Below are 24,795 nucleotides of genomic sequence, written 5' to 3' on the forward strand. Positions count from 1 at the left end.
ACTCCTCCCCTGCAGCTGAGCCAGGGACCACACCACCACCACATACACGAACTAGTTTTTCAGCGTCACTCTGAGACAGGATATTTCTAATTTTAGAGATATTGCGCAAATGGAAGAAAGCAGTCTTACATATTTGTTTAATATGCACATTGAATGACATAATCTGGTCAAAAAACAACTCCAAGGTTCCTCACAGTGTAACTGGAAGCCAAGGTAATGCCATCCAGAGTAAGAATCTGGTTAGATACCATATTTCTAAGATTTTCAGGGCCGAATACAATAACCTCAGTTTTATCTGAATTAAGAAGCAGAAAGTTAGAGGCCATCCAGGTCTTTATGTCTTTAAGACATTCCTGCAGTTTAACTAATTGGTGTGTGTTATCTGGCTTCATGGAGAGATAAAGTTGGGTGTTGTATCCTATGCCTTCTGATTATACTGCCTAAGGGAAGCATGTATAATGTAAATAGAACTGCTCCTAGCACTGAATCCTCTGGAACTCCATAATTAGCCGGAGTGTGTGAAGAGGACTCTCCATTTACATGAACAAATTGGAGTCTATTAGATCAATATGATACAAACCAATGCAGCGCAGTACCTGTAATACCTACAGTCTAGTAATAGATCTGTAATAGGATATTATGGTCAACGGTATCGAATGCTGCATTGAGGTCTAGCAGGACAAGCACAGAGATGAGTCCACTGTCAAAGGCCATAAGAAGATCATTTGTAACCTTCACTAAAACTGTTTCTGTACTATGATGAGCTCTGAAACCTGACTGAAACTCACACATAAGCCATTCCTCAGCAGATGATCTGTTTGCTGTTTGACAACTACTCTTTGAATAATTTTTAATATGAAAGGAAGGTTAGGCCTATAATTAGCTAAGACCACTGGCTCAAGAGATGGCTTTTTAAGTAAAAGTTTAACTACTGCCAGCTTGAAGGCCTGTGATGGATGGAAGTTAAATGACTGAAAACATAAAAACCGCTAGTTCCCTGACACAGAGTATTATTTGTGCTGAGCTGATATCAACTAAGCTCCCTGAGACATTGCATTGAATTATTTTTTATATCTTAATTATTTCACCTGACCGGTTTCACTTAAGATATTGTGCTTTTTCCTTTAGGTAGAGCAAAAAAACTTCCGCTGTTTCTGCTGCTTCCACGATGATGTGGAGAAGAATGCTTCTTGTACATTTGTAGACATTGTAGATTTGTAGGCTGAAACACTAATGCTGAAGCCGAGGTAATGGTCAACAGAAAGTAAATATATATTTTAGAAAAATATTCAAGTAATGTCTTTATCCTGTGCAGTATGTGGAGGCTGTGCACACAATCACCTCATTCACTGTGGTAAACATGCACAGGTAGCTAACATGACTAACTCTGTCTCCATGGTTACATCATATTGTACACTATTAGCTGTGTAAACCGCTTCCAAAGATATTGCCATAACTCTCTGCAGCTTTAACCTTTTCAGTGTTTGCAAATCATTTCATATTTTTGCTGTGGACCAGTTTTGTAGGTGGACTCGGGCACGTCCAACTGATGTTGTTAGCTGCCCATTGTAGGAGGGCTGCCTTCCATTTCAAAGTGCAGACCATCTAACTCAAACTCAAACCTCACTATGTCCTGTAACAAAAGGCCTTTTATAGCCGTTAATGACACACACAGACACACACACACACACACACACACACACACATACAAAGCACTTTGGCTCACCATGATAATGCAGCTCTACTAAAACCTTTAAAGCATGTGATTTATAATAGAAAAATGAAGCAACCAGAGGTTTAATGATGAAGATGTAATGAATAAGGTTTGATGGATCAGGTGGACGATACAATCAAAGAGAGACTTGACTATATACAGCTATCTTTTCATTTGTAAGAATCCTAGTTTGATTTTTGTTTTCATTCATATTTTTGAACCAAATATTGAATACAACTATGAGTGGATACCATACCAGGGTATACACTGCCTTTCACTGAAGGATCCCAGGACAGAGCCCTGCCCTATCATGACCATGGGTGGATACGTGGTTATAAAATGAAAGGACTGATATTGAATATTAGTATTACATGAAAATCGAATTATAATACAAATTCCTAGATATTTTCTAGATCCAGCAAGAGTAATATATAATACATACAGTCCTGATCAAAAGTTTAAGACTAATTGAAAAATGGCAAAAAAATCATATTTTGCATGGTTGGATCTTAACAAGGTTCCAAGTAGAGCTTCATCATGCAACAAGAAGAAATGGGAGTGACACAAAACATTTAGTTTTTATGTGGGAGTGCATGTGGAGTCCTGCCTGTGCCCCTCAAAATAACATTTAACTATTAATCACAATTTTGCTCAATAAAAGTATCTGACTTGCATCAGCCACATCACTACCATTAAGCAGTGCTCACCCTTGATGGCAGAGCATGCTGGTTACGAGCCGGGAACGAGCTTGCAAAGAGCATGCGCATTTTTTGCCACCTAAGCAGTTCGGACCTGTAAGGGAAACACAAATTAATTAGGAGACGCAGACTAATCTTTGTAACCAGGTATGAAAACTAGGCAGCCCTCACATCTCTAATTGCATTGTTAAAAGAAACTAAAAGATCCTTTAAGTAAAGGAGATGAACATTTAAATGAGTTTTCCTCCACAAGCGCTCAACTTTGCAACAAGAACTTTTCAAGCAGCAAACACTGTCATTTAACCAAGGTGAGGACTTGGAAACAGGCGCTAATCTCATTTTAAAAGGACAGATTTCATCTAAAATGGAAAAGAAAATGATTATTAAAGAGAAGGGCTCTACAGATAAAGGGGAAAAATATGAATGAAAAGCATCAGAGAATTTCTCAGCTGTGGAGGAATTTAAGATGTAAGAGCTAGCCATCCGGCAACAGGAGACAGAGGCTCATGAAAAGACAAGTTAAAAAGAATATGGTGATGATCAGAAATAAAAATGTCCTCAGTACAAATAGTATCAATATTTAAACCCAAAATAAAAACAAGGTCAATTGTGTGTTCTTTGCTATGTGTGGAGCCAGACACATGCTGGGTAAATACAAAATGCTATATACAAAACTTAATGGTTCTCTGAAGACACACTCAAAAATTGATCACTGAAGGATTGGAGGCTGAGGACATGTCTGCTGCTGCTGACAGCTGCTTCCAGGAGAACAACTGCTGGAGACAGGGTTTTTAAAACGGCCACTTGATAATGGCGACCAATCAGCACCTGCCAGATCAAAGCCAGCTTGAAACAGCTCACCAATCAAAAGGAGGATGTGCAGAGACACTTAAGGGCACAGAACACACATATAGAGCACAATCTAGACACATTAATACAAAATATAATAACAGAAAAGCACACAACATGATGGAGAACAAGACATGAAACTGAGGAAACCTGAGACCTTAAATATACAAATGAGGCAGTTGATGAGAGAGGTGAACAGGTGACCAGAATCTAATGAAAGAAGTAGAAACAAACCTTAAAACAAAGCACACAAGATGAGAGATGAGATGCAAAATAAGACAGGAAGTAACAAAACATGAGCACAACTGCACTGAGGGAAAATGTACAACTGGACAGTGAAGGTTAGGGGGAAAAAACACTGGAAAATAACAAGAGAAGTCTTAACTGAGATTTCTCCTCAGTTGTGGGTTTCTGAACAAAGCACACAATAATAAAGCAACACACCCGCAATAATTTTGCACTGAACTTGTTATAATGCATGCAGTGCAGTAACCCAACAGTGACTGAGAAGATGCTCCAGCCTTTCATACCCAGATTTGACATGCAGCTCAGGTGTGTGATCAGAAGGGCGGAGATCTCAGGCACACTCTGCCTTTGGAACATACACATCCACACAGACATACTCGTACCAACAGAAGAGGGAGAGTGAGAGAACAGAAGAGGAGACAGAAAGCAAGATGGCCCAGGAGGACTGGGTACCATACCACCTCTGACTGTTTGGCAGACTCAAACTGAAAATAAGCCTGGGGGTGTTTTTAATTTTCTTCAAATTGTAATAAATAGTAAGATGTCCATTTGAAAAGAGTGTGTAGAGCAGTGGTTCTCAAACTTTTCACAATGAAAACCACCTCATAAAATATATGGCTCTTGAAGTACCACCCTTATGACCAACATTAAAGTACAGTACTATAGGCCTATTAGTGATGGTAAACGCCCCCCCCCCGAAGGGGCTTCAGTACATGCCCCTTTCCTGTTGGGTGCCCCAAGTGTCCTTTTCTTGAAACTGGCCCTCCAGCACTATCAGCAGCAGGTGCAGCAGCAACCCCTCAGGAGCAACATTGTACCCCATCAGGTGAAACATAAGCTATGTTTGCTTTGCATTATCCCCACCTGATGACAGTGATATAGTATGATGTGACTCCATATTAGATTCTTGATGAATGTGGGTTGCTTTTATTCAGCCTGGTTCTGTGTGCCCCCTTTTAACTTTAAGCGCCCGCCCCTTCAAACATCTCTGCACAGGTTCCAACACCCCCCCACCCCAACTCTGATAAGGACAAGTGGAAAAGATTGGATGGATGGAAAATCGGTACACCCAAAAAGAACACAGATCAAAAACACTGCTCTCAGGCACATCTGTTTAAATAAAGACTTGTTTAATCTTTATTATGGAAAGGGAGCATCCCGTATGACTATACAATGTATACAATAACCCTTTAGCAATAAGCATTTATATTTTTTTTTTTAAATGATGAGCAAGTTACAGGGGTTTAATGTGAATGGCAGGCCCTGCAATTTGGATTTTGCATTGCATTTTCTGTATTTTTGAAGGCAAAATAATGTAGATAAGATTACTAGTGATAACGTTAGATATAGATAAATTTAGTAAATAGTGGTAGCATTTGTTTTGGTTTCTTTTGTTTTTGCTAGTGATTATATATTCTTATAACACAGGTTTAGGGTTAGATGACTTGCAACTGATAAAAAGGGAAATGCAAACATGAAAAAGAAATTACCATCCTTTAAAAAAAACAATTTTCTTTTTTTTGTGTAATTTTTCAATGATTTTATATTCTTCTTCTCCTGGATGGGCTCCTGTTTTTAATTTTTTGTTTCTGAGGATTTCAAAGTAATGGCTCCAGTTTCCCTCGCTGTCTGCTCCAAATCCAAAGACACTGACCTGAGGAAACAAAATTGAAGTGAAGATTTAATGTAAAACTTTAAATAAATAAATAGAATGCAATTAGTGGCAACATAATTTATTTATTTTATTTATTCATTCATTAACTAATTGCATCCTTAAAGTATGTTTTTGAATGAATAAGTATGAAAATAAGGATGTGTCTTTTTACATTTTATTTCTGAGTAATTCACACAATTACACATATCTACAGAAATCATCATCATAATATTGAGGACATGGAGAATCTTTGTGTTAGTAGTCTGTTAAAGTTAGACTTGTAGTCAAGACCGCCTAATCCGAGACCAAGACAAGACCGAGACCAAGACCAAGACGAAAAAAGTCTTTAAACTGCAGCCAGATGCTGCTTCGTTTACGGGTGTCAGGCATATTTATGTGTTTTTGCTTTCGCACAGCCCTCCTCACCGCTGTCTACTGTCTCACTCACTTACTGAGAGGACAGACGCATGCTCCACTTGACTGTCGCGTCTCTCACCCTCTGTTTTTCACATAATGATATTATCCTATATCCTCGCATGTGATTGGCCACAATATGGAGGGATTGGATCATAGCTGAGCCACTGTGTGAGAGCTGAGCAACAAAAGGAAATTAAGTGAGGGTAGAAATGACTGAAAGATTAATAGGCTCTGTTTTGAGTTTTGTTCAAAAAAGAATGACTTCATAGGAAAAAAATAAATATCACATATGCAGGACACCTTAAACTAGTTTTTAATTAAGCAGCAAGGCAGAACAAAGTCGGGGCTGTATCAAGACACAGGGACTAAACCCCAATTCAACCAAACCCAGAACTGCTCCGGAATTAAAACAGGACTACAACAGTTCGAAATCAGGACTACTTAGGACTTAACCAAAACAGAACCAGAATCAAAACTAGATGATAGTAGCACTAAAAATCATCATAGACCTGCACTACACTCATTTTTTAATTCTACCAAAGTACACTATTTAGATTCAGAAAAGTTTATATAATTATTTAGCCTTGTTGTGCAAACAAGCCTGCAAAACTTAATAAATATAGAATTTGAAAAGTAACAAATGGTATCTAAAAAGTTACACTAGGTACGAGATACATGTTCTGATGAGTTTTGGCAAACAACCATTTGACTAACATGTGTGTCTCACCTGCTCTTGTTCCATCTCTGTTCTGTCCTCATTCTCCTCTCTCTCCCTCTCTGTTCCTCTCTCTCCCTCTTTGTGCTGACAATCAAGCCAAACACCAACATCATCAAATATACAGTGGAAACCAGATATTTACATACTCTTCAGATAAAAACACAAACACTTTTTTAATTGTAACATCAAATCAGACTAAATGTTTATTTTTTTTAGATTGATAAATATAAAAAACATATTTGTTAACCTTTGTATTTTGTATTCAAAATTCAGCCCCACTTATGGAGCTCCACAATTCTTTTCCTGGTGTTTTGGTTGATATCTCTTGATTTTCCCATATCAAAGAAACAGGCTCTGTGTTTTGCCTTATATGCATCCACAGGTGTGCCACCAATTTACTCACATGGACTCTACTAACCTATCAGAAGCTTCTTAAGCTCAGAATGGAATCGTCTGGAGTTTTCTTAATAATTAACAATAAACTTAGTGTATATGTACTCCTAAATTTGATGAAAGTGATTAAAATAGACAGCTCCCTCTTTTTATTCTGACATTTAACTAATTCAAAAGATATTTCAACATTTATTTATCTAAAACAAAACAAGTTTACTCTAAATTGATGTTTAACAGTAAAAAAAAAGTTTTTATGTTTTCTTCCTAAAGTGTATGTAAATATCTGGTTTCAACTGTGAATATACTGCTGTATATAGAAATTCCTCTTGTTTTGCATAGAAATACTGAACAACATACAAAGCATAATATATAAAATAACATCTACCTGAGTTTTTTCTTTGAAAGAAGCTCCTTATGTCCATTGTTGTGTTCATCAGTACATAATTGAAACCGATTTAGAGAGTTTGTTTAGCCGTGGAGGGTAACAACTGAAAATATGAAATATAAGCTAAGACTCGAAAAAAACAGCATTGTTGTTCGGCTTTTTATTTATCCATTTGTTGATTCACTCGAAGAGCAAGTAACGCACCCAAGTGATCAGTTTGATATCAATCTTTTGTGATACACCGTCATATTTACATTATTGGTACAGTATGAATGATTTCCTTTGGTACCTGGTCAAACTTAAGCTCTCCTCTGTCTGCAGCAAACTTGCAGGCAGCAGCTTCTCCCCCCTCGCTCACATGGGTGCTGTGCTCAGTCGCCCAGTGCCTGAGCTCGGATCATACCAAAATTAGGGGGAATTTACGACGGTGTGCTCTGTGCTTCGTGTGTTGTTTTATACAGTTGTCAGTCAGGCATCTAACTAGCAAATTACACTCCAAAAGACCCCATGCCTCAGAAAAAATGACCCGGCCTTAAGCCCAGTAAGCCACCTCCCCCCCGCTCCGCTGATGGTTGACTCCAAATCTCCCGAACACTATGTCGATTTGAGAACGCAAGACCGAAACAGCGAGACCAAGACCGAGAACAAAGTCAGTCGAGACCAAGACGAGACCAAGACCACGTAAAAGTGGTCTCGAGACCGGTCTCAAGACTAAGACCGGTCTCGAGACATCCAACTCTAGTTAAAGTATACCACAAAGCTGACTGAAGAGTTAATGAAAATTAGCCCATAGAGTACTTTACGCAAAAATGTTGTGGTGCAAAAAGAATAAGTATGGGTAGTAGGATCTTCACTGATAGTTTTAGCATTAATGAGAGCACTCGCTGGGGTGAAGGTTCTTCTTCTAATGGAACAACAACCCTAAGCACGCAATCAAGATATTTTTAAAAAGTGGCTTCTGGACCACTTTGTGAATGTCCTCGAGTGGTCCCGCCAGAGGCCAGACTGAAACCCAACTGATGATCATTGAAAATCAGTCACTCCTGGGATACGTTAAGGCCACTTGCCCAGTTTGGGGCTCACTGCCCCAAGTGCTCCATGTACCACAGAACCACTTTTGCCTTCACCCTCCAGATCTTCTCGAGCTACTTTCTCAGCCCTAGTTCCTTTTTCCTGATGTTGCTATCACTTGGTATAGTTACATCTGTCACTCAGACCATCTTACTCTGCTTGTCCACAACTACTATATCCAGTTGTTTAGCCATCACCCGTTTCTCAACCACCTTAGGGGGCGTGTCCCATTTTGACTTTAGGACTTCCAGGCCATGCTCAGTACAGATGTTCCTTTAGTATGCCAGCCACTTGGTTATGGTGTTCCATGTTCCATGTCCAACTTGTTCATGTGCTTACATGATTAGTGCCTCTGTGCAGTCATTCATTTCTAGATGTCTGTCACTTCTTCTATCCGGCGGTGGTACATAACATGCAGGGACCTGTCATTTCATGATGGTTCCTCTTCTTTCTCGGGTTTCTGCTGCCTGAGGTATTCACTAACCAATAAGTTGTGCCCATCTTGCTGATGTACTCATAGATATTTTTTGTTTCATCCTGGATGTGGATCTGACACTCACTAGTCCTCGGCCACCTTCTTTCCACTTGGCATACAATCTCAGGTTGCCGAGTTGTGGCTTTCCTAGCGGCCTTTTTCATGGTTCCTATTTGCCTGTGGGGATTCCCAGGTACTTGTAGCTTTCCTCAGTGTCTGCAATGTTGCCTTCTGGTAGTGCATTTCCTCAGTTCTGACTACTTTCCCTCTCTTTATTACCATCTGACAACAGTTCTTCAGTCAGTATGACATTCCATTGTCATTGCAGTGTCGATGTCACTCCTGGCATACATGTAACACCCGTTTATGTACCTGTGAGTGGGGCCTGGGTCACTACAGTGTAGTTTACTTTTGACATTCCCATGTTGATGCTTATAACCCAAAATATGAATCATGTAAAAAAACAAAAAAAAAAACCCCCACACAAGACAAGCATAGCATTTGAAATGCAACAGTTTCACTTTAGTTAGTAATTTCCAGTAAAAACAAAAAACAAAATAAAGAAAATAAGTAAAATCACTTGAGTTTTAAAGTAATATGTAGCACTGATGTATGTAGCCTTAGTTCCAGACTTTCTGAAAATTAACCTGTTGTTGCAGGCCTGAGTCGTGGCTGGGGTGCATTGTGGCCTAAAACGAAATGGCCGCTTCACTTGTAAACAAGCAGTAAAATAAAAGGCACGTTCCAATAACATACTCACGGCTCCTGATAGTTCAAATAGACAGGTGGGAGAAAAGGGGTCAACCCGCCAGCAGGGCATGGTCTTGGGACACACAGTCCACTGGGTCACACAAAATCCACAGCTCACACCAGCAGAACGGACCACACAAGGTTTACCTATATCAGACCGGAAAGATGTCTGTCTCCTCCTCCTCTTGGTAGGTTACAACACAGCTCCACACGTCAGGTAACTGGTCGTCAAATGCCCATTCGATAGCAGTAGCTTATCTCTCCTCCCTCTCACACACACGGCGTGCCATTAAAATTTTCTTTAATTTTACTGGCATGTAACAAAGGACACTTCAAAACATAAATAAGAAGGCTTTGAGTCTAAACAACAAACATACATTACACAAATTTGTATGGATTCCAAACTCTTTCACTTAACGGGTAAATAATACAACTTATAACTTAAAATATTTTAACACATTTTAAATAGTTTCTCTCTGTATTTTAACCATTAGTATGCATTTTGAACATTAAAACACATAATGAACTCAGATGAATTAATCAGTCATCAAAACAAATGAATTATTTTAGCAAGGGCTATATACATCTTGATGTCATCAAAGTAGAGGAGTTGAATAAGGATTGCTCTAGTCTGTAGTCGGTATCGATAGCCAGATGTTTTAATGTTCTGGCTGAGGGGGTTCGGGCCTATGCAGAACAGCAGTGGTCTGTGATATGTGCCACACTTGATATGACTTCTGCTATTGGCTTGAAGGCTTGTATTGTTGTTCACCACATCCCTACTGAATATATTAGTACAGTTTTTACCATTTCTGTTGCTGTGGTCTGCTCTTAGCTCTAATAGCCACTAAGCATTGTTGTTATAGGTTGTATCCTCTTCCCATATGCACTTCCAGTTTTGCTCCATCTTCAGCCTTGGTGGGGCTGTTCTCATATTGGTAAGTAGCAAAATATATATATATAGCTTATGTAGCGCTTATCGATTCTCCTGGAGCACTCAAAGCGATTTATACAACTTGCCTCATTCACCGATTCAGTCAAGCACTTTTTTCTATGCTTAAGTGCTTTTAATCTAACATTCTCGCACACACTCATACTCCGATGGATGCATCAAAGAGCAACTTGGGGTTAGTATCTTCCCCAACAATATTTGGCATGCAGACTGGAGGAGCCTGGGATCAAACCACAAACCTTCCGATTAGTAGATGACTTACTCTACCTCCTAAAGCAAGTATTGATCATGTCACTGATTTTTGAAGTAAATGTATTTCTAAAGGTGCTGTTGACAAGAAATTCTCATCAGATGTTGGTAAATACCCATCCAATTCACATATGCAAAGAAATCAAACCATAGATGTCCATAAATTATGTGTAATAATGAGAAATGACACAGGTAAATAGTATTAAATACTCTGTTAGTGTACCTGGGTCGTTTACCCAGTATTCTGTGTTTATGGTGTTTTGCAGTCTTGTTTACTCATTATTATGTTCTCTGTGTATCTTGTGTTTCCTAGTTCAGTTTGCTTAAGCTCTTGAGTTTATTAGGTATTTCTAGTTAGGTTGTCTTGGTTGTTATTTGGTCCAGTTAATGTCTTTGTCTCATCTCTGTGTCCTTCCCTCAGCATTCCCCCAGTTAGGTCAGTCTTGTCTTGATGTTTTGTCTGTGTGTCTCTCTCTTGCCCCTTGCCCTCTCTTGTCGCTTGCTCTCTCGCCCTTTCGTCCCTTGCTCTCTCTGGTGTGATTTTGGCCAATTCTTCCACACAAACAGTCTTCAAATCCTGAGTGCTCTGTGTGTCCCTTCTATGAATTCTGAGCTTTAGGTCTTTACAGAGATTTTTCAGTTTGGATTCAGTTCAGGTGATTGGCTGGGCCTTTTTTTATCCCCTTTCTTCGAAAACACCTGGTGTTTCCTTGGCTGTGTATTTCGGACCACTGTCTTGCTGAAACATCCACTTTCATTTCATCTTCATTATCCTAGTAGATAGCAGCTGATTTTTATCATGAAAGTCTCTGTACATTTTTCCATTCATCCTGCCATCAATTATATGAAGCTTGCCAATGCTGTATGCTGACACCACACCATGACGTTCTCAAGTCCAAACTTTACTGTTGGTAATATGCTTGGGTGATATGCAGAGACTTTTGACCTTCAAACATGGTGTGTAAAATGGGATCCAAAAAATTAAAATTGATCTCATCTGACAAGACTCTATGTCCCCAGTATCTCATAGGGTTTTCTAAATGTTGTTCAGCAAACCTTAAACACACTTCAACTTGCTTTTTCTTCAGCAATGGAGTCTTGCATGGTGAGAATGCATACAGGCCATGGTGGGTGAGTGCATTATTAGTTATTGCTGTTTTTGATACAACAATAACTGTTTTGCTGATTCCATTCTGTAGTTCCCTACAACTGGTCCTTGACTCTTGAACAACTCTTCTGATAATTATTTTCATTCCTCTGTCTGAAAACCTGTGGGGAGCACCTGGTTGTGGTCGGTTTTTATAGTGAAATGATGTTCTTTCCACTTCCACATTATGGCCCCAACAGTGCTCACTGGAACCTTCAGTAGTTTAGAAATTCTTCGGTAAACAATGACATTAGTATGCTTTCAACAAAAAGGTTGCAGGAGTCTTGAGAGAGCTCATTGGTTTTACCCATCATGAGATGTTTCTTGTGTAATACCTTGACACTGAGACACCTGTTTATATATCATCAGTTGGGAGTGAACCAGGTGATATTAATTTTCACTAAGTAGCAGTATTGGTTTCTAATTACTGATAGATTTCAGCTGGTGTCATGACTTTATGACTATTTTTGTAATAGATTTGGGAGAATTTCAAGCAAACTTTTTCCACTTTGTCATTATGGGGCATATTGTGTGTAGACTTTTGAAGTGAGTTTGAAATAAGGCTATAAAGTTTTTTTTATAAAAGTAAAACAAGTGAAAGTCTGAGGGTGTAAGTGGTCATCATACTTGTTATTTTAGCAGACTTACTGACTACAGATTATATTCAGATATATTCAGCCAACTGTAAGATGTTAACTGAAATATTTTATTGGAACGGAAAAAAAATACATCAAACATACGCTAAGCAAATGTCAACTTAATTTTATTTATATAATTCATTTAAACAGAAGCTGACACAAAAATTGCTTTTTTAGGCAAACAAATATACTCATAAATCATGTTACACTGTTCTCCCCAACATAGAAGCATAAGCTGTGTTTGTAGGTGAAAACTAATGGTTGAACCTGCTTGACTCCAACACTTGCCCTGTATTTACTTGGCATTTTATTAATACAAAGTTTGGCATTATGCACACTGCTATCTAAGAGTTACACAAAACTACTTTCAGTTGCTCTCTCGACACAAGTGGGTAGCTCTACGTGTTTGATTTGGCAGAGCTTTTTACACTTGACACAACCTTCCTGATACAACCTTAAAACACAACCCTAAAAGGGGATGTGTCTTTAGCTGGAATATTAGCTGCCCTTGGTTGGCAAGTAAATATGTTAACAACTACACTATTAGAGGCACACTCTTCTTGACTCTTTGAGTGTGCCTCAAAGAGTCAAGAAATAATCATAGATACATTTCTGTTTTAGTCATGTAGTTATCTGAGGCAGATTTCGTTCTCGACTTTGCTGGTAAATCAGTGTTTCTTGGTGTTTAACTACCATCACTGTCAGTCAGATGCACAATGTACAAATTGTTTAAAGTGAACATACCTCATCACACATCAGTAGGCTGAGAACCACAGCAAGAAAGCCAGTGGACGGATAATATCCTTTCCTTCCCAGCCAGACTTGATGAACATACTTCATGAAAGCCGGATGGAGGATCATCATCTGTTACGAATCAGATATAGCCTTAAATCTGGGTTTTATGAACTATTCCTTTTTGCAATTAATGCACAATAAAATTCCTTAAATTAGCACCCCCATAGCTAAAAGAAGCCAGTATTTATTTTTGGCGGCATGGCTTTGTTCAATGACCTGCATGACCTTCCAGGCACATAAATGTCAAGTATGAGAGAGTGGGAAAACCATAACAGTACCTAATACAGAGCAGCGTAAACAGCAAATACTGCAACAAAGTAAAAGCTGGTGGTTTGTGAAATGGCTTGCACAACTGTAGCACTGGTGGATAGGCTAAAGCAGGTTAATAGTAAAACCTACTGTATATGAGATTTGCCAGTTCAGTGTGTAAAATCAGCTGACTTTGTGGCCTGCCTGAATTAATGGTAGCTTAAATTTATTGTCGGACTTCTTAGCTATCAATATCTGCCAGTTTTATTCATGTAAACCTAAAATACTCACCAAATCCTTGTTAGCTATCTTCTTTAAGTTTGGTGCATCATTCTCCCTGTTGAAAAGATTAAATGTATCTTTAAATTTGAAAGAGAACTTTTTGTTTAACAAATAAATGCTAATAATTACCTATGACTTGGAAATCACAAGAAAAGTTTAAGTTGTTCATATAACAATTCATATAACTTTCTGCACTATTTTTCTGTTTCAAAAAAGAAAGGATGACCTCTGATGGATTGTCTCAGAAAGTGGGCCAATCAACAGAAGGTATTTCTGTTGATTGGCCCACTTAGATCTTTTCTTTAGAATTTTTTTTTTATTTTTACAGCTGCTTTTTTTATTGCTCCCATTGGTTCCAATGACAGCTGGACAACAGGTCTGATAGGGGGATGCGGTGGTTGGTACAGGTAAAGGTTGTCGGAAGCTAACAGTCTGTCAAAGGCTTGAATGCACCCATATGATGGGACAATGCAAGATGTTGAGTTCATGAACCTCAGTTCACGTAAATCAAGGCATTTTTGATGCTGTAAAAATTAGATGGTTTGTGAAAAAAAACCCATCAAGGATATGCCTGCCAAGAGAATGGATGAAGGCTTAAGTTTGTGTTCCTACTCTGAAAACACAAGTTTTTCTCACGAAAGAGCTGTGGGAACACCCCAGGCAAGGAACACGACTAAATATAGTCAATATTTTGTGTGTTCAGTTAACCTTTCAAGAATTTTAGCCCCTTTCTTTTGTGATTAAAAGTGTCCTTGGCTTTTCAGCTTCATGGGCACCTAGGCAGAAACATCAACAGACATTTGAAGAGATCTATATTTTCACAAGTTCACATATCTTCTTGTTTTGTTTAACTGGGAGCTACACTGTACAAATTCAGTCAAGTCTGTAATGAGGGAATGAAGTACTTACATTAGGTTTGCAAATACGATATACAGATACAGCCAAAGCAAAAATACTGCTTTTAGCCAGAGGTCAGCCAGCTGACAGTTATCTGTCAGCCAACTGTCAGCTGACAGTCCACCCTCTCCTTCCCTTGGGGCGTATCTACTTTCCACTATAAATACACCCCTTTCACTCAATTGCAGAGTGTCACCAAGAGATGGCACATTCTTCAAAGAAAACTTTGACTTGGATAGTTAGATGATTTTCTCAGTATTACTGTAGGGTCTTTGTCTTATAATATAAAACACATTGAGGCCACAGTTTTGATTTGGGGCTATGTAAATAAAACTGCTATCTTTCTTTTGATAGCTTTCGTTGTAAACATTAAAATATAAAGACTTAGTTAACATTTGACAATGTTAAATAAATAGATAAAACTTTACAGTCAGTTTCCAGTAAATAGTTTTTCATTCATCTATTTCAAGCTAATGTAATGAATAGATACAACTTTAAAAGACAAAAAAACAGCAATATTGTTTCATGCAAATAACTTCCCTTTATATCCAAAAACCAGATGTAGAGGTTATTTCTGAGACCGATAGAACTTAATTTTTCATTTAGCATATTGTTTGTTGGGTTGTTACTTCCTCTGCCTACTTTCTCTGCCTGGCTGGAGCGGCATCTAATAACCAGCTCGCAAAATAAAACAAAACAAAAACAAACCAACAAACTAGGGCTGGCAATGTTAACGCTGTCATCATGATTAACACGATTAAAATTTTTAATGCAATTAATCCATCCGGAGCACAGAATGACTCAAAATCCCTGAAATGTCTCTGTCAACGCATTTTGGGCAGTTTGTCCATTCTGCACTCCAGATGGGTTGATTGTGTTAAAAATTTTAATTGCGTTAATCGTGATGATGGCGTTAATGCGTTAACATTGACAGCCCTACAACAAACACAAAAACAGAAGACATTATGATATAGACTTATAACGTGCACCGATGTGTTTTCTGAATTCTGTCACACACACATATGCGAAAAGTGAGTGCGAGGGCCCTCGGTGCGCCTGCTTGCTGCTGTTGCGCTCACACAACCTGTCGAAAGGGTAGGAGGTGTGCTGCTTCGATATAGTACACATTTCATTCATAATGTTGTCAATCCACGCCCATTATGTATTAATGATTTTTCCTGGTTTGCGTGAAATCCCAGAAAAAAAACCTATACAAACCAAATCTGTGCACTAAGGTGTAGGTCTATTAGTTTATGTTGTGGGGCTGGGAAAGTGCGAAATTACTGATGGAAGATGGACAAGAAAAGGTCAACGCCATCAGGTCCTCAGTTTAAAAAACAAGAGAAAAGAAGAGGAGGAGAAATGAACAAAAGATACAGGTAAGCAGATGTGTCTTTGGATAATGGCAGGTATTATGTATGATGAAACAAGATAACATTCATTAGTAGGTGTGACAGAGTTACACTGTCCCGGGCTGCAGACACCTGACCTACAACTACCATTAGATTCTACACTCATCGCGCTGGGTTACTGTGGCTGCACGTCTTTCAGTCGACCGGGCAGAAAAAAGGGGAAGGGGTGACAGATATATTTTGTACACAGGGCGGCCAACATACTTTGTCACTTACCTTTAACAAAAAGCCGGTCATGTAGACTCCCCATGATCGCCAATTAACGAGCAGTTGGGCAAGCCGATGGTACAATGTCCCGAGGTTTAAATAGTGGGTTCGCACACGCTTGGAGGGTCATGTGAACTGCATTATTTTTTGTTTAGCGTTTTCTTTTATTATGAAACACTGTAGGCTGCCTGAAAGTGGCCATGAATGTATTTGTGAATTATTGTAGAAATACAGCTGGAAATAAGCCGAGGAAAAAAGAGTGGTTGTGAAAGAAAAGATGGAGGGATGATTATTATGCCTAGTGGGAGGGGCCATGGGATATAAGGGGAGGCCATCGGGGCCTACCGGGGCAGTCTGTGAGATGTTACAGTGAGAGTAACGTGTAGGCTGACTCTTGCATTCTGTACATAGATTTTTGTTTTGTTTTGAATTAGGTTAGTTGTTTATTTTTTTTGTAAATAATCTTTTGTGCACCTATGAGGCCTGCAGAATAAAGTATACACACTAAACGCTTCCTGACAACACCTGCATTTCTACGGGAGAAGTTTAGAAGAGGACCCCACGACATATGGTGTCAGAAGTGGGATGGCTAGTCAGAAGAGGAAAACACGCCTCCCAGTTCAGCGCACAGGGCTGCGATCCCAGCAGCGAGAGCTTCAAGTGGAGAAGACAGTGGTGGAGCAGGAGCTGGCATGGGAGACAGTGCCGATATCATCTTCATCAGCAGAGGAGGAGGAGGTCCAAGGCAGGATTGGTTCAGCATTGTCTACAGCTTTGACCACAACACGTGAACCAAATGAAGAACTGATTCCAATGATGAAGGACTTCCTGGCAGGACAGCAAAGGAGAGAGGAGGTTCTGTTGGCAGAAATCAGGGGGCTGAGGACTGTTTCCCCCTCCCACTGCTCAGCTGCATTCAGGCTTTACTGATCATGAAAGCCTGGCCCAAGCACCCTCCAGAGCGAGCACGGCACCAGCAACGGCCACTCCAAGTACCACAATGGCAAGCAGCCCCAGACTGGTACTGCCCACACCTGCACGCCAAAGAGGGTGCATGTACTCATGCCTGTACTCATGGACTTGCTGCAAGAAAAAGAAGAACAGTTGAAAGAGACTGATGTGGGGGGATAAGGGGAATGCTAAGCTAAATGTGTCTGGCCCCCGTGGTCACTAGAGCTGGTTGCCAACCCTTGCCAGATTTTGACAATAGACTGTGTGAGGGTGGCACTAATGGGCCAAGAAAATCCCGTCGCCAACGCCGCTTTGAGAAGCAGCTATGGTCAAAGGGGCCAGACACTAAGAACTTGAAATGGGATGTAGCAGAAAATATCACTCTGTTACAGAGGAAGGATGAAACACTGAAAGTTTTGTTTGCTAAGGTTACTAAGGGGGGAACTGGAAAATGGGGAGTGAAAGAGAAGTTCATTGTTGACAAAAATATGTTGTATGCAGTGAGCACCAACAGCTTGTGATACCTTCTAGTTGTAGGCACCTACCATTATGCACCTAGCACATACACTCCCCTGGGCAGGTCATCTGGGTCGCCAGAAAACCTATATGTTAGTTAGTTCACATTTCTTTTGGCTGTCAATGTACACAGACATACAGAAATATTGCCGTACATGCCCTACCTGCCAGAAAACTTGTCCAGCTCGCAAGTCTGACAGGGCTCTCCAACAGCCACTCCCTGTCATCTCCACTCCTTTCCGTAGGATAGTCATGGACATTGTGGGACCTCTGGTAAAAAGTAGTAGTGGTCATCAGTACATTTTGGTAGTGTGTGATTATGCAACTCGCTTCCCAGAAGCTTTCCCTCTGCGTGCAGTCACGGCATCCAATGTCCTGCGTGCACTAGTACAGCTTTTCTCCAGGGTGGGGATACCAGATGAGATTTTAACAGACCAAGGGACAAACTTCCAGGTTGATGCAGCTCTTCCACAACCAGCTAGGCATCTCTGGTTGAACCTCTCCACCAAACCATCTGTCTGTGGTAGGTAAGTTGACGTCCTGATGGCAAACTTTGAAGATGTTGCAGAAGTTTGTGTCAGACACTGGGAAAGACTGGGACCAGAAGATCGAAGGGGCCAGTTACATCACCACCCTGGATCTGTGCAAGAGGAAGAGTCCTCTCAACCCTAGACTGCCTTCCAGACCCCTGCCGGCCTGTTCCAGTTTACGGTGATGCCATTTGGGTTACATGAGGCACCTGCCACCTTCCAGAGGCTGATGGACAAATTACTACAGGGGTGTGACCACTATAGTGCCGCTTACCTCGATGATGTTCTTCCCAGGTTTTGCTGAAGATCACTACATCTGCAGCACCTATCCGAAGTCCTTGGAAGAATCCATAAGACAGGGTTGACCCTTAACCCCTCTAAATGTGAGTGAGCACGGCAGGAGACCCGCTACCTTGGCTACCAAGTGGGCAGAGGCGAGGTGCATCCCCAGATGGATAAAGTGGAAGCCATCCAGAAATGCCCCCGGCCTCGCACCAAAAAGGAAGTAAGGTCCTTCCTGGGGCTGGTTGGCTGGTACAGAAGATTCGTGCCCCAGTTTGCAACCATTGCGGGCCCTCTTACTGCCTTGACCAGCAAACACCAACGGAATCCTGTAACATGGACAACGGAATGTGAAAATGTGTGCAATATGCTAAAAACCTACCTGTGTAGGACCCCTGTTCTCAGGAGCTTGGACTTCAGTAAGAAATTTATGGTCCAGGTGAATGCCTCCACAATTGGCCTTGGAGCTGTGCTGGCCCGAGGGGACCCTGGAGAAGAGTATCTTGTCCTATACCTAAGCCAGAAGCTAGTGCCACGAGAGACCAACTATTCAACTGTGGAGAAGGAGGCCTTGGCCATTAAGTGGGAACTTATGAAACTCAGGTATTATTTACTGGGACGGGAATTTGAGCTGGAAACTGACCACCGAGCGTTCACCTGGATCCATTCCATGAAGGACCATAACAGCTGACACGATAGTACCTCTCACTGCAGCCTTTCAGATTCACCATCTTACACCGACGAGGCAAGCTTAATGTAGAGGCAGATTACCTCTCCAGGTTGCCGCACAACACCAACCTCCGGGTGCAAGGGGATGGTGACGGAGTTACACTGTCCCGGGCCGCAGAGAGCTGACCTACGTGCATTCACGCCACCACCATAAGATTCTACACTCGTCGCGCTGGGTTACTGTGGCTACGCCTCTTTTAGTCAACCGGGCAGATAAACGGGAAGGGTGACAGATATATTTTGAGCGGTACATAGGGTGGCCAACATATTTTGTCACTTACCTTTAATAAAAAGACTCCCTGTGATCGCCAATTACACGAGCAGTTGGGCAAGCCGATGGAAAGCCGAGGAAAAAGAGTGTTTGTGAAAGAAAAGATGGAGGGATAACCCTTATGCCTAGTGGGAGGGGCAATGGGATATAAAGGGAGGCCATCGGGGCCTACTGGGGCAGTCTGTGAGATGTTACAGTGAGGGTAACCTGTAGGCTGGCTCTTGCGTTCTGTACATAGATTTTTGTTTTAATTTGAATTAATGGTTGTTTATTTTCTTTTTAAATAATCTTTTGTCCACTTGGGAGGCCAGCAGAATAAAGTATACACACTGAATGCTTCCTGACCATGCCTGCATTTGTTTGGGAGAATTTTAGAAGAGGACCCCGCATGGCAAACAAAGGTAAACTTCTGTTTACCTTTGTTTGCCACTTGGCTATGATAGTAAACAGTAGACAGACAGTAGACACTGATGTGGCTTATTGAATCTCTTGGACTGTGTTCAGCACAATATTAATTAGCCATTAATTGGAAGAGGTGTATTGTTGATTTGTCTGCTATTCTCAGTGACGAATTATAAAGACTCTTTGTTAGCCATTTGCATACTCTCTCTCTCTCACTATATAAAATATTTATCTGGTTAAACAGTTTTCACAATAAAATATGTTAATGTACAATCCTTAATATGTTGTGTGTGTGTGTGTTGGGGGTGGGGGGCGGCAGAGGGAGTGTTCGCCCAGGGCACCAAACAGGCTAGGACCGCCCCTGGTGTTGGGCTGGGTTTTTGGAAATGTGAGCAAACAAACCTTTTCAAAAAATAAGATATTAGAAGACTACCAAAAAATGCAGTCTATACTGCCATGTGAATTCCATAAATGTAAGGTGTTTCTATTTGATATTCTGTTTTTGTTTTTTCTGTTGAAACCTTCAGTTTGTTTCAACGAGGAGAGTTCATGCTCTCACAATTACCCCCAAGATAGAAAAAAAAAGATATTCTAAAGTCTGTGTTTTCATGAACGCAACTCTGCGATGAAAACTGTTTCTTGACTGAGCAGATATAAATAAACTAGGCATGTTCTGGCTTTTCAGACCATTCCATCACGTAGAAATTACTTCGTCAGGATTCAGATGATTCTTTCCCATAACTTTTGAGTGGTTTATTCCCTACATTCAAGTTGAGGGATGGAATGATGTTGCTGATATTTTCATTGCACAATCCCAAGAAGCGATATAGAAATTGTATAAAATTACATAGTTGAAAAAAAAAAAAACTTATTCTGTGCAGGGCAGAAAGGGTTGTATAGTCACTCATTAAGACCAGGTTAAACACTAATAACTGTTATTTCTCTCCTGCCTGTCAGCATATGGAGTTTTTTCACTTATAAGTTCATAGATAAATACTGCACTGCATAAATACTGCATTAATACTGCACTTATTTGATAATACACTTATTTGCAGGACATGTACCAGTTGTTGGATGTGGAGTGTCCCTTTTACAGCACAAAATTTTTGAACCAGAGCACTAAAATAAATCGCAAAGCTGATATCCAATTAGCAGCAGAAATCCACACACACATATATATTGTTGCGCAATTGGAGCACATGTTCAAAAACATTATTAGGCACCGCTTTTTCTTTTCACTGAATGAACTTTCAGTAGCTTTGTGCTCCCTGATGGGTGCACTGACATTACCACTGGTTTTCATAAATGCTGCTTGGGGGCCTTAACATTCCTGTTGTCAATGCATACATCCCAGGCGGGGATATCATTACAGTCACGCATCAGCCAGTACTCAGCCAGGAATCCACTAAGTATCTGTCATGGTCCTGTCAGGAATGAGGCAGCCAGTGTCTGTATCTGTTGGTCTGACACTGATATCTCCCTATAGCTGCCAAACTGTTTATGTACTTGAGTCATACTGAGTTGGAGTAAATAAAGGATTTTGTGTAGGAGCTGATTTTATTGTGTCCAGTGTGTTTACCAGCTTCAGATGGCTCTTTATAAACCCTACAAATTACATTGGCAGTACGATTTAGAACAGGATCCACTCACAGCTTAAAATCCCCACCAGAGCAATAATGTGGATTCCAGCACTCTGTGGCTTCTTTTCAAAATCAATAGAAAAAAATTCTGGTCATCACTATTAGACGCATAGTTATTACTCCTAATCAACTTTTGCCCTTTTATTTCAGCTAACAAGATAATGACACTTTCTTACATGTGTTAAAATTAAATTAGCATTTAAATTGTAACAATTTACTATCTGGCAGCTGCCTGGGTTTAATGACCACGAACATCACTGTTTTGTTTCACTGTCAGACACAAAAGAGAGGCTCAAGTTTACCCCATATACTTCAAACTAATTTCTGTTTTCATAAGCAGTTATATGCTAATAAATTCCTTCAACAAGTTTTAGATCTTATACTAAAAAGATATTGTCTTGTTCACTGGCACACCCTAACCCTGAGTGGCAAAACAAAACAGTGCAACAGTGTCATACACACCACCCTCTATGGATCGGAGTCCTTTAGATTTTAAGTACAATTTTGATCCTTGTTTGATTTGGTTGTTCAAACAAATAAAACTAGACTGCATTTTTCCTTACAGTTAGCTAAAACTATGTTGCAAAGCTGTTAAAATCTGATATTCAGAGCAACACACTTGCAAAAAACGGAACTGAAATATTTTGAAGTCAAGACAGTAGCCATGTTTAGCCTACCCTGGATTTAAGGCCTTCAGAAGCCACAAAAAGTCATGTGTTTTGAAGGGAAAAAACAAAAGATGAGTGGTGTTGTCCAATCTAGTAGCACTCTCTGGATACATGACACGATGAGTTGTTTTGGTTCCAACATCTGTTTCATAACCTTTGGTATGCCCCCGATTGATTCTAAATGGTACACAAGGATAGATATTTAGTGCAGATTTTTTGCATTTGAGATACATTGCATTCTATAAGACTATGATTTTTTGGTCTGCCAAGAACACTGTTGACATTAGATTTTGTGTTTGTGTTAAATGATTTTTACCTTATTACGATATTATGGAAATCAATTAGAGGTCCATAATGTGATCCTCTCAAATTTCCAGAATTCCCCACCACAGCACAACTCCTGCAGTGATCAGGGTGAGGTTCTCCAACATCTGCAATTGGTGTTATTGTCTGAAATAGCCTTTCTAGAGTTTTATTGTAGAAAGTCAAGTTTTGATGTCTTGCCCCCTGTAAGTTCTGACAAAGAAGAGAAAGTTATTGAAAAAAATCAAACTTTCTCACAGAACAAAAATGTTCTAGGAAGTCTTGAATGATTACAGGTTCATGAGTCACCAGTAAGTCTGGGAAAGTGTTAAAGACCCTTTCAAACATACATTCCTCTTGATTAAGCTGACAGCTTGACATGTTCGCTCTTGTCTCAATGCCCACTGTAGTGATTTTTCCCACATCAGCCTGTGTCATCACATTCAGACTGTGAAAGATCAATGAAACTCAAGAGTAAGAAATGTACACTGATTTAGGCAAAATATTTTTAGGTTTGAAGTTTATTGTTTATTGTTATTGTTAAGTTTGTGTATTGATGTGTTACCTAACTATATGTAGAACGCGGCCTCTCTTGTTATAATGGCCACAATTAAGATATGGCTACCATGTTCAGAAAACTCATGGAGCACTTTTATTTCATTTGATGTTCTGTCAAATCAAAAGTATAGTGTATAATAGTGTAAAACTACTGTGGCTTATTTTGTTAGTGTTGCAGGGATGTACAAATGTAACCTCAGGTAAACTTAATGTAAATGTACAACTTCTGAATGACAGAATGTTGTCTAATGAAGCCAAAATCTTAAATCATGAGTTATAATTTTTCTGTTGATTCCAGCTTTTGAAACGTTTTAAACACGGCAGTGTACAGTGGTGTGAAAAAGTGTTTGCCCCTTCCCTGATTTCCCATTGTTTTTATATGTTTGTCACACTTAAATGTTTCATGAAAAAAATGACCCATGACCCATGGAAAGTTATTTCCCCCTAAACCTAATAACTGGGCCACCCTTAGCAGCAACAACTGCAATCAAGCATTTGTGATAACTGGCAATGAGTCTTTTACACAGGACTGTGAAGGAATTTTGGCCCACTCATCTTTACAGAATTAAAAAAAATAAAAAGGAAATCAGGATGGGGGACAACACTTTTTTACACCACTGTATTCTTACTTGTATTAATATTGATTTTATGTTTAATTTCTGCACTACAAGAGAAGCTGTGTTTGTGATTTCATCGCGAATAAATGCAACAATTGTTGTGCAAAAACACCACTGTCCTTCTATTTTATTTTTTTTAAATACCACTGTAGACAGACAGTTTACATTTAGACATTTAAAGTAAATATTGAACCTAAATATTTTACATTCTGTTTAAACTTGAACATATGTAGCACCAAACATATGTTGCACCAGTGCTGGTGGTAAAGGTCTGACCTCACATTTGTGTGATTGACTAAGTTGCACAAGTTGTATTTCTCAGCACATTTCTTTGTCAAAGAATGTATTTAAAGGAAACATGCAAACTGATTTACTAACATTTGCAACATGCAATTTACAACTAATTGCTCCAATATTTTATGTTGAAAAAGTGTAATGTTTTTGTGCTTGACATTGAAATGAATTATCAATGTCTGTGTTTAGAAAATGGCACAAATGTTTGAAATCACCCAAAAAGGTATCTTACTGATGAGTGGGAATTCACTCACATGCTAAAAAGTGATACGTTGATTTTTCATTATTTACCTTCCACCAGTTGAAATCTTCCTCTGAGGGTTTATGTTTCTGTGACATAAAGGGTTTAGGAGCTTCACTGATGATGTAGTTAAACCAAGGATCACTGTCTGTTAGACATTTGTGACAGGCACAAAGGCTCGGCTCCCGATGACAGAAGGTATACCCAGAAAAACTCCACAAAACGTTGGAGACCAAAACAATTGCTGTGATACTCAGTAGTGGGAAAATGTGAACTCTGGATCTTCCCCATTTGAAATACATCTTAGCAGAGTTCCAATCTGAGAACAAATGCATGTGTGAATGTGAAAAATAGGACTAAGCCTTTAAGAAAACAGTAACAGAAATTATAGCTCTTTACTAAAAAAATATTTATAGTTTGCAGCATATTAACAGCATTGCACTGGAAGGTACAAAATTAGATAAGTATAAAAGGTTGGTTAGTGTCCTCTTGCATTTAAGATACTTGCACAGATAACATTTACCAGCATAAACCGGCTGCCACATTATTAGTTTATGTGAGTAACAACATCTGTTATTTGAAGTTGAATAAAATA

General features: G+C 39.7%; 1 protein-coding gene across 1 annotated transcript; it reads right to left on the minus strand.

The window, feature by feature from the left end:
• Positions 1–2,491: 2,491 nt before the first annotated feature.
• Positions 2,492–24,402, minus strand: LOC100697850 (CMP-N-acetylneuraminate-beta-galactosamide-alpha-2,3-sialyltransferase 1-like). The gene is made up of 7 exons (XM_019355560.2): positions 24,251–24,402; positions 22,504–22,703; positions 22,197–22,364; positions 13,692–13,737; positions 13,101–13,220; positions 5,075–5,161; positions 2,492–2,506 (listed from the first exon to the last, which is right to left on the minus strand). Exons 1-7 carry the CDS (start codon positions 24,296–24,298, stop codon positions 2,492–2,494), a joined length of 684 nt encoding a protein of 227 aa, XP_019211105.2. The 5' UTR covers positions 24,299–24,402.
• Between the last annotated feature and the right edge of the window lie 393 nt (positions 24,403–24,795).

This window comes from Oreochromis niloticus, unplaced genomic scaffold, assembly GCF_001858045.2.
Source record: "Oreochromis niloticus isolate F11D_XX unplaced genomic scaffold, O_niloticus_UMD_NMBU tig00001654_pilon, whole genome shotgun sequence".
NCBI lineage: Eukaryota > Metazoa > Chordata > Actinopteri > Cichliformes > Cichlidae > Oreochromis > Oreochromis niloticus.